This window comes from Eretmochelys imbricata, chromosome 8, assembly GCF_965152235.1.
Source record: "Eretmochelys imbricata isolate rEreImb1 chromosome 8, rEreImb1.hap1, whole genome shotgun sequence".
NCBI classification, from domain to species: domain Eukaryota; kingdom Metazoa; phylum Chordata; order Testudines; family Cheloniidae; genus Eretmochelys; species Eretmochelys imbricata.
The window spans coordinates 100,041,372-100,053,936 of record NC_135579.1 but is presented as its reverse complement, the minus strand read 5'-3'; the positions used below and the strand labels follow the sequence as shown (position 1 = coordinate 100,053,936).

Here is a 12,565-nt window from a genome sequence, read left to right as displayed (position 1 = left end):
CGGTTCTTCAACACCTCAGTGACTAAAAACACAGATAACAGGTGTATGTGTGTGTGTGTATGTATGTATGTGAGAGAGAGAGAGAGAACGTTACCTCATGTTGTATGCAGTGTTGTTGTAACTATGTTGGTCCCAGGATATTAGAAGGATACGGCAGATGAGGTAATATCTTTTACTGGACCAATTTCTGTTGGTGAGAGACACAAACTTTCCAGAGAGCTTGTCTTCAGATCTGAGAAATGTACTCAGGATGTCACAGCTTAATACAAGGTGGAACAGATTAAAAAGCGATCACTCTATATCTGATCTCTCAGACCTCATCCTCAAAGGAAACCTGCACAACACTTCTAAAAGACAAGCCATAATTCATAACTTTGCTAGATACTAAAAATCATGGACTGAATACAGATACTGGATTTATGGCTTATTACAACAATCTATAACCCAATTAAGCCCCGCCCCCCCCCAGCTTTTTCTCTCCCTTTCCCCTCTCTGGCTGGAGCGGTGTTAATGGGCTACTTCACCTTGAATGATTTCTTGAAATATGTGTTAACTACTGATGCTAAACAATCTGTTCCACCTTGTATTTAGCTATGACATTCTGAGCACATTTCCCAGACTTGAAGAACAGCTCTCTGTACCTCAAAAGCTTCTCTCTCACCAACAGAAATTGGTCCAGTAAAAGATATTACCTCACCTACTATGTCTCTCTAATGTTATCTCATGACAGGTGTGCCGTTTACAAAGGCCACCATGGTTTCTGAAATGGTACTGAATTCACTTTGTCCTGCCGTATACTTGCAGTTAGACCATGCCAGACTCATTGCTGCCAGCCATTGTCAAGCTATAGGGGATTTTCCTATTGTAGACAAGACTAGTTGAGTGACATCCACTGTACAGGAGGCTGCCTGCCTTTATACAGGATGGAAAACTTAAAGAATTTCTAGAGAAATGGCAGTTGAAAACAAACTGTTCGGCCCCTAATTCAGAGCATCCAAAGTACTCAGTCATAAGCTGTATCATGTGTCACAGAGTCCCTGGGCGATGCTCTGGAACTGCTCCCCATGAAGCCAGTCAGGACTCTGGGGCAGTCGCCTTCCTGTGAGCAGCCTGTCTTCAGGACACAAAGCTCACACAGCATCCACCTTCCTGGGTCTGACCTCGGAGCATTCAGCATCCTCTGCCCCTCCATGCGCTTCCCACAGAGAGTCCGCTCAGGCGGGACTCCTGGGGAAGCCAGAAGGTCCTGCCCCCCAACTTCACCTCAGCCAGCCAATAAAACAGAGGTTTATTAGATGACAGGAACATGGTCTAACACAGAGCTTGTAGGTGCAGAGAACAGGACCCCTCAGCTGGGTCCATTTTGGGGGGCAGTGAGCCAGACAACCACATCTGCCCTTCACTCCATGTCTCCAGCCAGCCCCAAACTGAAACTCCCTCCAGCCCCTCCTCCTCTGGGCTTTGTCCCTTTCCGGGGCCAGTAGGGTACCTGATTCCTTTGTTCTCCAACCCTTTAGCTCTCACCTGGCACGGGGGAAGGGCCCAGGCCATCAGCTGCCAGGAAACAGGGTGTCAGCCATTCTCTGTGTCCAGACCCCTGCACACACCTGTCCTCTAGGGCTCTGCAATGATCATACACCCTTATCCCACCACCTAGATACTTAAGAACTGCACAGGGGAAACTGAGGCACTCCCACACTATTCAGAGGAATCATTAAGAACAGTCCCACTTCGTCACATCATGTCTCTGTAAAAAGAGTCCATTGCTAACAAATCATAAAGACAGTCCTCCAAAATGAAAATATAAAAAAGTAACCATATCTAAAGATAAATAATTTCCAAGGCTAAAATTTTGAAATCTGTGTGACCCGAAGTTAGACTCCTAAATCCATATTTAGGTTGGGATTTTTCAAAGGACCCTAAAAGGAGCTGAATGCCTAACTCCCTTAAACTCTTTAGAAAATCTAAATTTTAGGCTCCAGAATAAGTTTGGCCTGAGGATGCTCAGCCATTTTGAAAATGAGGCCAAACTTATCTAGCAGCCAAACTCTAAGCTACATGAATCTTGGCCCAATATTTTTAAATACTTTATAAAATCAATGATTATGATCTCCGGCTATCAACACACAAAAATACAAAAAATGCACATCTTGAAAAATGTCTGGCAAGGAAGTCTTTTTTTTGGAACACAGCATGTCCACCTACATAATCAGTGGAAACTGTCTTAGTATGTACCTATGCTGATCCTTCTAACTAATTGCTATGTTGCTGTGCAAAACTGAAAGATCTGCAGTGCTAGATACTTATTGTAATCATAACTATGTACAAACTCAACTTAATCAACTCTTTTATTGCTCCAGTGAACATTACATCAGTCATCACAGTAAAGAAGGGATCATAAATACAATTTAAACAAATGTCACACATTTAAGTGATTTCCCCCCCACCAACCCTCCTTTTCTCCTATAAAAAAAGCGCGGACTTTAGTAACTTTATCCACGATCTGAGTGTTTATTCTGATCACGACCTTCAGGGATTTTTTTTTCTTTTTTTTTTCTTTAGAAACAGGAGACATTGAAGATACAAAATATGGAAAAAATGTGTCATATTTGCCCTTGAATTTGTAGTCAGAGTGGTGTGACAATTGCTCTTTCTCACTGTATTGTTGCTTTTATCAGCAAGTGCCCCAAGCATATATTAACATAATTGCAAACTGTATGAAAAATGAACATGCAAAAATGCGATGCAATTGCCAGTAGCCGCAAACATCTGTACCAACAAAGTGTTTCTTCTTCTCCTTTTTTTAATGATTACTATTTGAACAAGGTTAGTGAAGGAGAAGTCATGTCACAGATATCTCCATTTACAACGTTGGAACCATTATTGATGCAAAATTGTTATCCAAGCAAAATGTGTCGCATTCTGCCCACTTTCCCATAACACCTGCTCACTTTGTTAACATATTCCCAGTTAAAGCTAGACAAAAAGATAAAGATGCATTTAGAGCTGAGGGACAGAAAAATACTGGTTACCAAAGCTAGTACCAACTCTGTGTGGTGCTTCTCTGTTGCTGGTGGACAGTAGACCTCTAGGAGAGCTAATGAAAAGAAATTGAGCCAGTCTTACTGAAGAAACCAAACAAGAGCTTAGATCAAAGAGAAATCTCATTCATCTGGCCTGCATTTCAATCCCAACCGCAAAAACACTATGCCAAAAATATTAAAATACTTTCATGACTAGTGACCAGAAATTCAACCTACAACACATTTGGGGGATTCTCCTTTACAGACAAAAACCAAAAGTCTTTATTGAGAAGACTGTTTTGAAAGTGTTTTATTTTTACCTAGATATTTCCTAACTCATGTACTTTAAGGTTCTCCAGAATTAACCTGTATATTTTCCCACCAACAGTGCACGCTGAAAGCCACTGACTCTTTACACCTGTAAATGTATTTAGCACTGAAAAGAGTAAAACTTACATTTCTGTGATACATGAACATCCATTGTGAATTCTAGGGCATCTACCCTGCAGACATATCACTAACTGTAACCCCATGAGGCTTAAAGAAATATCAGCACTCAAATTCATAGAGTAAAGGTCTGAAGAGGCAGCTCTGTGAATGGATGACTACCCGGGGCTTTGCCAAGCACAATATAGCTGTCACTTGTTATTATGTGAAAGATTTTCCGGGGAACAGTGTTTTTCATTTTGCATGCCAGAGACAGGGGGGAAAAAGACATTTAGACAACCGTCTCTTTAAGAAAAGATAAAAGCCAAGCCTTGTAAGCTTACTCACCAGGGTTGGTTATAGTCAGGAGGTCAAGTTGCCGTTGTTGCTGAAAAGCAAATTAGAAAAGGAATTGTTAAAGGGGGACTAATTTCAGTGGGTCATCTTAGACATGCAAAGAAAGTGTTCTGACATTTACACTGGAATAAATTACAAGTTACACGGCTCAGAGCAACTATTTTGGATGGAAGCCATATGTACCTTCCGACTAAGGAAAGAAATCTAGTCAGTCCCTTCAGGGGGGGTTTATTTACATTTCTGAATTGGGCTTTTGGATAAAAGTGCAAATGTGTGTGTCCATGCATACTTGTAACTAGCTGCTTCAAATCTAAGGGATCGTTGACTTCACAGAGAAGGAGCAAGGCACCAAGCTGTGCTACTCTACGATTCTCTTCTTGACTAAGTCACTGCCTCACAGTTTGGACTCGGTTAAACAAATAGTTATATTCCCCTGGGAGGAGATTTTTCAAAGACACCTAAAGGGATATGAATGACCAATTTACATTCATTTTAATGGGCTTTCGGCACTCATATCACCTTATCTGGTTTTGAATATTTGAGTCTCAGTTTCTATATTTGTAAAGTGGGCATGATTGAGCTTTAATGGTTTGAACACTGCTCTGGGAGCCTTGGATGAATGGTGAAATGAAAGTGTAAAATAAAATTGTTAGTAGTATAATAAACTAGTAACTGATGAAAGGAAATACTTTTTCACATAATGCACTATTAGCCCGTGGAATTCATTGCCTCAGTATTTCACTGAGTCCAAAAGCTTAGTAGTATTCTAGACATTTATATGGATAACAAGACTACCCTGAGTTAACAGTAAATATTAGAAAAAGAAACAAGGGTTTTGGAAGAGATATAAACTCTCATGATTTGAGGCATAAGCCAGCCTCTAACTAGTGAGGTTTAGGAAGAATCTATCCCTGGAGGCATATAATCCCATCACTGCTTACGGCACAGTTTCTCTGCCTGCCTCTGAAACAGGTGGTAGCAGCAGTGACAGGATACTAGCCTGGACAGACCACCAGTGTGATCCATTATGGAAATTCCTATGTTCCTATTATATTATCCTTTTCAGCTTCTGCACAGCCTAAATTTCTACTGCATCGGGCTTTCCACCTCCATGGTGGCTAGGCAAGTTTACACTTTCCTTCTCACAAGTGGATTTTATTATTGTCTATTTTTTCCTTGCACTTTCTAACAGTTGTCATTCCTCTAAAACTCTCTATGGCCAACATTTGTGTGTCTAGCTGGCTTCACAGTATACACTGTCCAGTTTAATTTCTCTCTCCTAATCTGCTCAATAATGTCTGTGTTACTTTCATTTATTGTCAGGCCTATTGATCCTTTTCTAATCTAATTCACATCATTACACTCTCTCTATTCTTCTGGTGACAGCTGAAAGTCCTTGAGGAGGAAACTATGTGTCAGTGATCCCTACAGTGGATATTCTTCTCCAGAAAGTCTCACTGATTAAAGACCTTCCCCTTCAGAGTGCCCAAAATTGCAGGCAAAACACTACTGACTGAAGTCAATGAGCACAATTCATCATTGCTGTTCGTCTGTGCAACTTTACTGAACTTCCTTGAGCCGTATACCCATTTATATCAGTGGACAACTGGATGCATTGGATGCTTTGTCTGCACAAGACTCTGGATTTGAGTCCACAGGTGGCATGGGTGTCAGGAAGTAGCATCAGAGCTGTAATCTTCTGTAGCATTCTCTTTATGTTGTGTGTTTATGGCCTACTTATGTGGTTTAACTCTTTTGAATAGTGTAAAAGCTTTTGATGGGTACAGTTTCACTTGTATTCCTAGTACTGACAACTCTGAATATACATTCCCATGTATGGCACAAGGAATATGACTTATTTTGGTCACTTTATTATAAACACCAAGGTTCAGATTGTGCTCCGTCCTTAAACTGATGTGCCAGGATAGTGGTGGGAGTCGGGAAGGAACCTTTCCCTGACTTATGTGACCTCCCTAAGTCCCAGGCATAGTTGTAGACTGCTTTCCAGGGACTACAGTGTCTGCATTCCCCATATCTTTTGTGGACATAAAGGAAGCATCATAGTAAAGCTACTATATCTGAAGGTGTGTAGCAATGGGTTCACTCCTCCCATGGAAGGCTGTGTCTAAATGGCACAATTGGTTCCTAAGTGTATATGAAGAAAATACTCTGATTGTGAGTTATATTAGATATACATTATGGGCCTAAAGCTGTATTTCCATGAAGCTACGATTTGCCAATAGCAAATTGTTTTAGCAGCCACATGGCCAACAGCATAGCTTATTCTTGTTTAATGTAATTTGAACTCAAAATGTACAATAAATAGCCAAGTTAGAAAAGGAATGGTCAGCCATATACAAAAATGACTGGAAAAGGGCAAATGTAGTGCCCATCTATAAAGAGGGAAATAAGGACAACCCAGGGAATTAAAGACCAGTCAGCTTAACTTCTGTACCCGGACAGATAATGGAGCAAATAATTAAGCAATCAATTTGCAAACATCTAGAAGATAATAAGGTGATAAGTAACAGTCAACATGGATTTGTCATAAACAATTCGTGTCAGACTAACCTGATAGCTTTCTTTGACAGGGTAACAAGCCTTGTGGATGGGGGGAAGTGGTAGATGTGGTATATCTTGATTTTAGTAAAGCTTTTGATACTGTCCTGTATGAACTTCTCATAAATAAACTAGGGAAATGCAACCTAGATGGAGCTACTACAAGGTGAGTGCAAAACTGGTTGGAAAATCATTCCCAGAGAGTAGTTATCAGTGGTTCACAGTCATGCTGGAAGGGCATAACAAGTGGGGTCCCACAGGGATCGGTTCTGGGTCCGGTTTTGTTCAATATCTTCATCAATGATTTAGATAATGGCATAGAGAGTGCACTTATAAAGTTTTGTGGATGATACCAAGCTGGGAGGGGTTGCACGTGCTCTGGAGGAGAGGATTAATATTCAAAATGATCTGGACAAATTGGAGAAATGATCTGAAGTAAATAGGATGAAATTTGATAAGGACAAATGGAAAGTAATCCACTTAGGAAGGAACAATCAGTTGCACACATACAAAATGGGAAATGACTACCTAGGAAGGAGTACTATGGAAAGGGATCTGGGGATCATAGTGGACCACAAGCTAAACATGAGTCAACAGTGTAACACTGTTGCAAAAAAAGCGAACATCTTTCTGGGATGTATTAGCAGGAGTGTTGTAATCAAGACACAAGAAGTAATTCTTCCGCTCTACTCCGCTCTGATTAGGCCTCAACTGGAGTATTGTTTCCAGTTCTGGGTGTCACATTTCAGGAAGGACAGTAGACAAATTGGAGGGAGTCCAGAGAAGAGCAACAAACATTATTAAAGGTGTAGAAAACATGATCTATGAGGGAAGATTGAAAAAATTGGGTTTGTTTAGTCTGAAAAGAGAAGACTGAGCGGGGACATGATAACAGTTTTCAAGTATGTAAAAGGTTGTTACAAGGAGGAGGAAGAAAAATTTGTTTTTCTTAACCTCTGAGGATAGGACAAGAAGCAATGGGCTTAAATTGCAGCAAGGGCATTTTAGGTTGGACATTAGGAAAAACTTCCTAACTGTCAGGGTGTTTAAGCACTGGAATAAATTGCCTAGGGAGGTTGTGGAATCTTCATCATTGGAGATTTTTAAGAGCAGGTTGGACAAACACCTCTCAGGAATGGTCTAGATAATTAGTCCTGCCACGAGTGCAGGGAACTGGACTCTCAAGGTCCCTTCCAGTTCTATGATTCTGTGACCATCTGTAAAAACAGCCATATTGGAAAAAAGTTGGCAATAGAAGAAGGTCAGGTTATACAAAGTATAATGAAGGCAAACTGCAGAGCACGTAAGTGTTTGTATAGCATCTAGTACAATTTGGGCCTTGCTTCTTATTTGAGCCCCTTGGCAACACAGGCAAATAATAAAATACACAAAAGAATAACAATTTGCAAGAAAACAGTATCTTATGAGGTAGGTTCAATAAAGTGGAAAATAATCACAGGCCAGATCCTCATTTGTTATCCTCCATCTGAACATTGGCTGAGGACTGGTCCAGAATGCAACAAAATTAAGCCCTGATCTTGCAAACATTTGTGCATGTGCTTACTTTTAAGCATGAGTAGTCCCACTGACTTCCAGTGAACCAGTGGGATAATGCACTGACATTTCACTTCTAGCAACTAACTGCTCCAAAAGATTTGAGATTCAGCAGCCAGGCTCTTGGCTAAGGACTACATGCCGCAGCACTACATAGGCTGCCTGTGCTGGTATAGGGACTCTGAATGGGCTCCCTCTGCCCTCTCCTCTCAGGGCCTCTAGCTGGGATACCCAGAATTTGCTCTAAAGTGTAAGTTTTCATATATATCTAGTCTTCATATATATCTCCAAGGAAAGGAGACAAAATGTGTTCCTAAACTGTGCTTGTGGAACATACAGAAAATCATCCCCTGCAGATGCAAGCGTGGCCCCAAACTTTTGCTGCATTTCCAGATTTCAGAGGCCAGGCCCTCTGCAACTCCACCCTCCCATGGTCCAGCTTGATGTTATCAAACTAGTAACCCAAAAGAAAAAGTTAATATTTTTAATGTTTAATATTTTAAATTCATTATTTAATATATAAGTAATTCTAAAAGCAACTGAATTAACAAGGGATTTTCCAAATTTCTCAAACAATAATTCAATAATCACAACAGAATCATCGCAGCTGTGGGGCCAGACTCACTCCCCTCTAGCACTGGGATGTGCAAATGCACCACCCAGGGCCCAGGTACTGGAGGAATTCCCTTCCCCACACCCCTGCTGCCAGTAATTCCACTCATGGAGGGCATCTGTTAGAGTCTTTATCAGCCTGATAAGAGTCCCTCAGAGGTGGTACTGAGTCAGCACATCCTTCACTGCTCTAATCTTGCCCATCCTGAAAGAACACAAACCGCTATTTTGACCATGCTGGTTCCCCACAGGCCCCAGGGCCAAGGGGAGATTGTGGCCAATTTGAACCACAGCAGCTTCCCATATTGTGGATTTTTCTACCTTTGGTGCTGTTCAGAGGCACAGACCTTGCAGGGCATCTGGCCCTGAATTCTATCAATTAATCACATTAACTTGCATAACATTAACATAAATCATTAATAAATGCAATAAACATTGATAAAGAGTAATACATCATATTTAAACACATGGAAGGCAAATCGTTAATAAATTAAGCATTAATTCATTTAATGAACGTTAATCTATGAGGCATCAAGAATAAATTCTACTTCAGAGAACGAGTTGAAAAGACCTGGTTTGTGAGCCAGTCTAATCCCTTGAAAAGTACAGAATGGTCCCTGCTTCACAGACATTTATGACTATATCTAGCCATTTGGATATATCCAGCTATAGAGCTTCCATTACTAAACTTGGAAGACCATTACTAAGCTTAGAAGACCATTACACTTCTTGGTAATGTAGAGTCTATATCTTCCACCAGGCGGTTTCCTAACATTTCTTCTAGTAGCTCACTTTCTGCGAAATTTCTTTTCTTCCTTCACACTGATGCCATTTTACATGTTTGCGGTTTCATTTAATTTGCTCCCAAATTAAATTGGGAAATTTCAAAGAAATAATTTTTGTGTAAATTCACAAATTACTTTAAATTTAGATTATCTGCAAGTTGTTCGCAAATTGTCCAACCTCCTATACAAAGATGTGAAACGTACTGTGCAAGCTTTGACTCTCTTGTCTTCAAATTAGAAAAAAGACGCCAGATGCAAAGATGTCCCATGGGACAAACTGTATTGCTTCTTTAGCAATTGAGAATTTTCTTTATATATAGAAATGAACCTAATTGTACCCAATTCCAAATGGATCTAGATTTCATTGGCCAGAACCTTAGTGGCGCCAAGCTTACACTTAGCACAGCTGAAGAGAGTGACTAAGAAAGGTAATTCAAAGCCACCTTTTCACTCCTGCCATCCTGGGCCAGCCATGAGCCAAAAGGCCCCCATGACTCTTCCCCCTTCTAGCTCAGAACACCATCTTCCTGTCCCTGACATCCAACGTGACCACTAAGCAGGAGATGCTGGTGACATAGAGGCAAATACACTAGCTCTGCACCATCTGAGATTCCCTAGCTTTGTTTGTGATGCTTACTGGCCTGCAGGAGACATCTCTGGGTGGAGCAGGGGTCTAGAATGAACCCACTCCTCTGATCGCCATCTAACGCTCAGAGTCCGGGGCTAAGGGCAGCACAAGCTTTAAAAACAGTACAGTAGGTGGCACTGCTGAGTTTGAGTTCCCTAATGACCCCTACTGCCTGCCTGAGCATTCTGAAGACACAATGCCTCCCTCCAGCAAGGCTCAGGCACAACAACCACTCGCTCCCATCCCCATACTCCACTGGCTCTCAAAGCAACAATTAAGGGAGTTTCATCTACCTAACTATATTTCACCTTGCTCAGGCTCTCCTACTGACCTCTTCCATCTGATTTTTATTTGACCTGAATGGGAGTCTCTCTTGATTATCTTCAATTTACTATACATTTGAGAAAGTGCAAACTGAAATCAAGTGCATTCTTTCATTATTTCAGAGGCTTTGCAGAACCATGCGGCTATTTTTGTACCATCCTTGAACTTTTTGCAAAGAAAGGGCTTGATTTGACCAACAGAGTGCGTGCTCAACTTGGCACATGTGAATCGTCCCATTTAAACTGCCAGCATGTCTATTCACCTGCATGAAGTTGAGCATGTGCTTAAGTGTTTGCAGGATTGGGGCCTAAAATTTCAATATTCTTTTCTTAGTCTAATGAGTGGCCAAGTTAGTGCGTTTGTAAATTGTTGCAGGGTAGTATCTCATAAAGCCAAAAGTTTTAACCAGTCAAAAAGATCAAAATTCAGGACAGACAGTCCAAGCAGAACAAGAGGTACTGTTCAGATGGCACACAAGATACTCATAGGGACCATCACAAACCTCGTCATCTTCTGCTCAGTGTGCAACATGCACTTCTTCAACCTGCCTTCTCTAACATCTACACATAAAACAAAACCCTACATAACTAAAACACTCCACTACACACCTAATTCTTGCACAGGGGAGAGGATAAGCAAGAGCGAGCAAAACACACATGGCAAATGATAATCGTGTCGCTAAATGCAGGGCACTCAGCTATTAAGGGTGGTATAAGAACCTACAAAGAACAGAATGGACAGACTGAGTTATATTTAATACAAGTCTCAGAGCAGCATCTCTGTTACGTTTGTATACCGTACTTTGTAAAGCCAACTTTTAGATGCTACAAAACTGTTACATGTACCGAGAAGGTGGAAAGATAAAGATATTAGGTATGTTATATATTTAATTGATATGACACTGAAGGAAGACCAGTATCGATGGTCATGGAGCCTTCTCCTGAGCTACTTTTGTTCCCCCAGAAACAGGGATACAAAATCGTACACTGTCAACTAGAAGAAGAGTTGAGGTAGCAGTGTTTGTATATTGATGCCACCAAACATAGAACCCAGCACTGTACTAAGAGGGTGGAAATGTCATTAATACAACTGGTCAGAAAATGAAAACAAAAAAACCCCAAACACCCCTCCCCCAAAAGCCAAACAACAGTGGAACGTGACATTTTGAAGTTGTTTCCATTTCACATGGTGCGAAGCGGACCCACTTGGAGGATTTTTAGATTTTTTAGTGAAATTTGTTTCATCAAAATGCGTATTGAAATTGTTATTGACATTTTCTTGTTTACCAGGGATCTCTTTTCTGTGAACCACAACAACAAACTTATAACCACTTTTATAATATTTTGATAATGTTTTAAATTTAAATATTAAAAAAGAAATGAAACAAATTGTTAAAAAATAATTTTAAAGACAATTTTTTATTAAAAATACTTTTATTCAAAAAAATGCCACCCAGCTCTAGTTATGAAGTTTACCTATGAGAACTGCTGGGAGCTTGTAGGGTAACTTGCAAAAGCTGTTGGACAGTCCAGCTGAAAGAGGGTTCAGGGAACATCAATGTTTTGAAGAGGTCGTAAATAAAGGAGAGCCATGCCCAAAGATGAAGACTACCAGGAAAAAACATTACACTGACTATTTCCATCTTATTGCAATAAAGTTCTGTCTAGTTTCACAAGTGAGGTTTTCTTGCTTGTATATTCCTTCTCTTCAAAGTGCAGAATTTGGAGTTAAAGAGTGATCAAAAAGTGTACTAATTCAAATCCTTTTAAACTGGATAAACTGACCATTTTAGGGTGTGTTTTTTTTTTTTAAAAAATCACATTATGATTCCATTCCGAAACCACAGGCTTTTGTTCATACAATGAAGTAAGAGCTCACACTTTCTGCTTCCTTTATTATTAGCTGCTAATATTTCATTGTATCATGATAAAATGAACCAGTCATCTTGTTGACACTTGGCTGGGATCTTAGTAAATTGCATCTGCTGTAGCCTACTACCTGGAATCAATTATTGATAATATAGGTGTGTGGGAACATTTATAAAGTGGTTTGGATATGTTATCACTCATATTAAGAGCTATAATGAGCATCTGAAACCATTTTAACAGTGACTTCTGTAGATATTTGATCTTTGCAATACTTGGTAATTCAATTCTGGTTTAGAATCAAAACCAAGACCAAATGATAAAAGACAGTACTGAGCCATTAAACTACTTTAGTAATCTTTCCATTTCAATTTAATATCTGGCACCTGAGTATTTTTTTCACTAAAGTGTTGGTGTTAGATTCACTTTTCT

At 40.2% G+C, this 12,565-nt stretch overlaps 1 protein-coding gene across 1 annotated transcript in view; it reads right to left on the bottom strand.

Moving 5' to 3' along the window:
* The window catches only part of AGBL4 (AGBL carboxypeptidase 4), a 1,373,421-nt gene that overhangs the window by 596,354 nt on the left and 764,502 nt on the right, over positions 1-12,565 (bottom strand). The window contains exon 6 of the mRNA XM_077825380.1: positions 3,798-3,837. Within this exon, the coding sequence (XP_077681506.1) occupies positions 3,798-3,837 (40 nt within the window). The remainder of the gene's footprint in view (positions 1-3,797; positions 3,838-12,565) is intronic.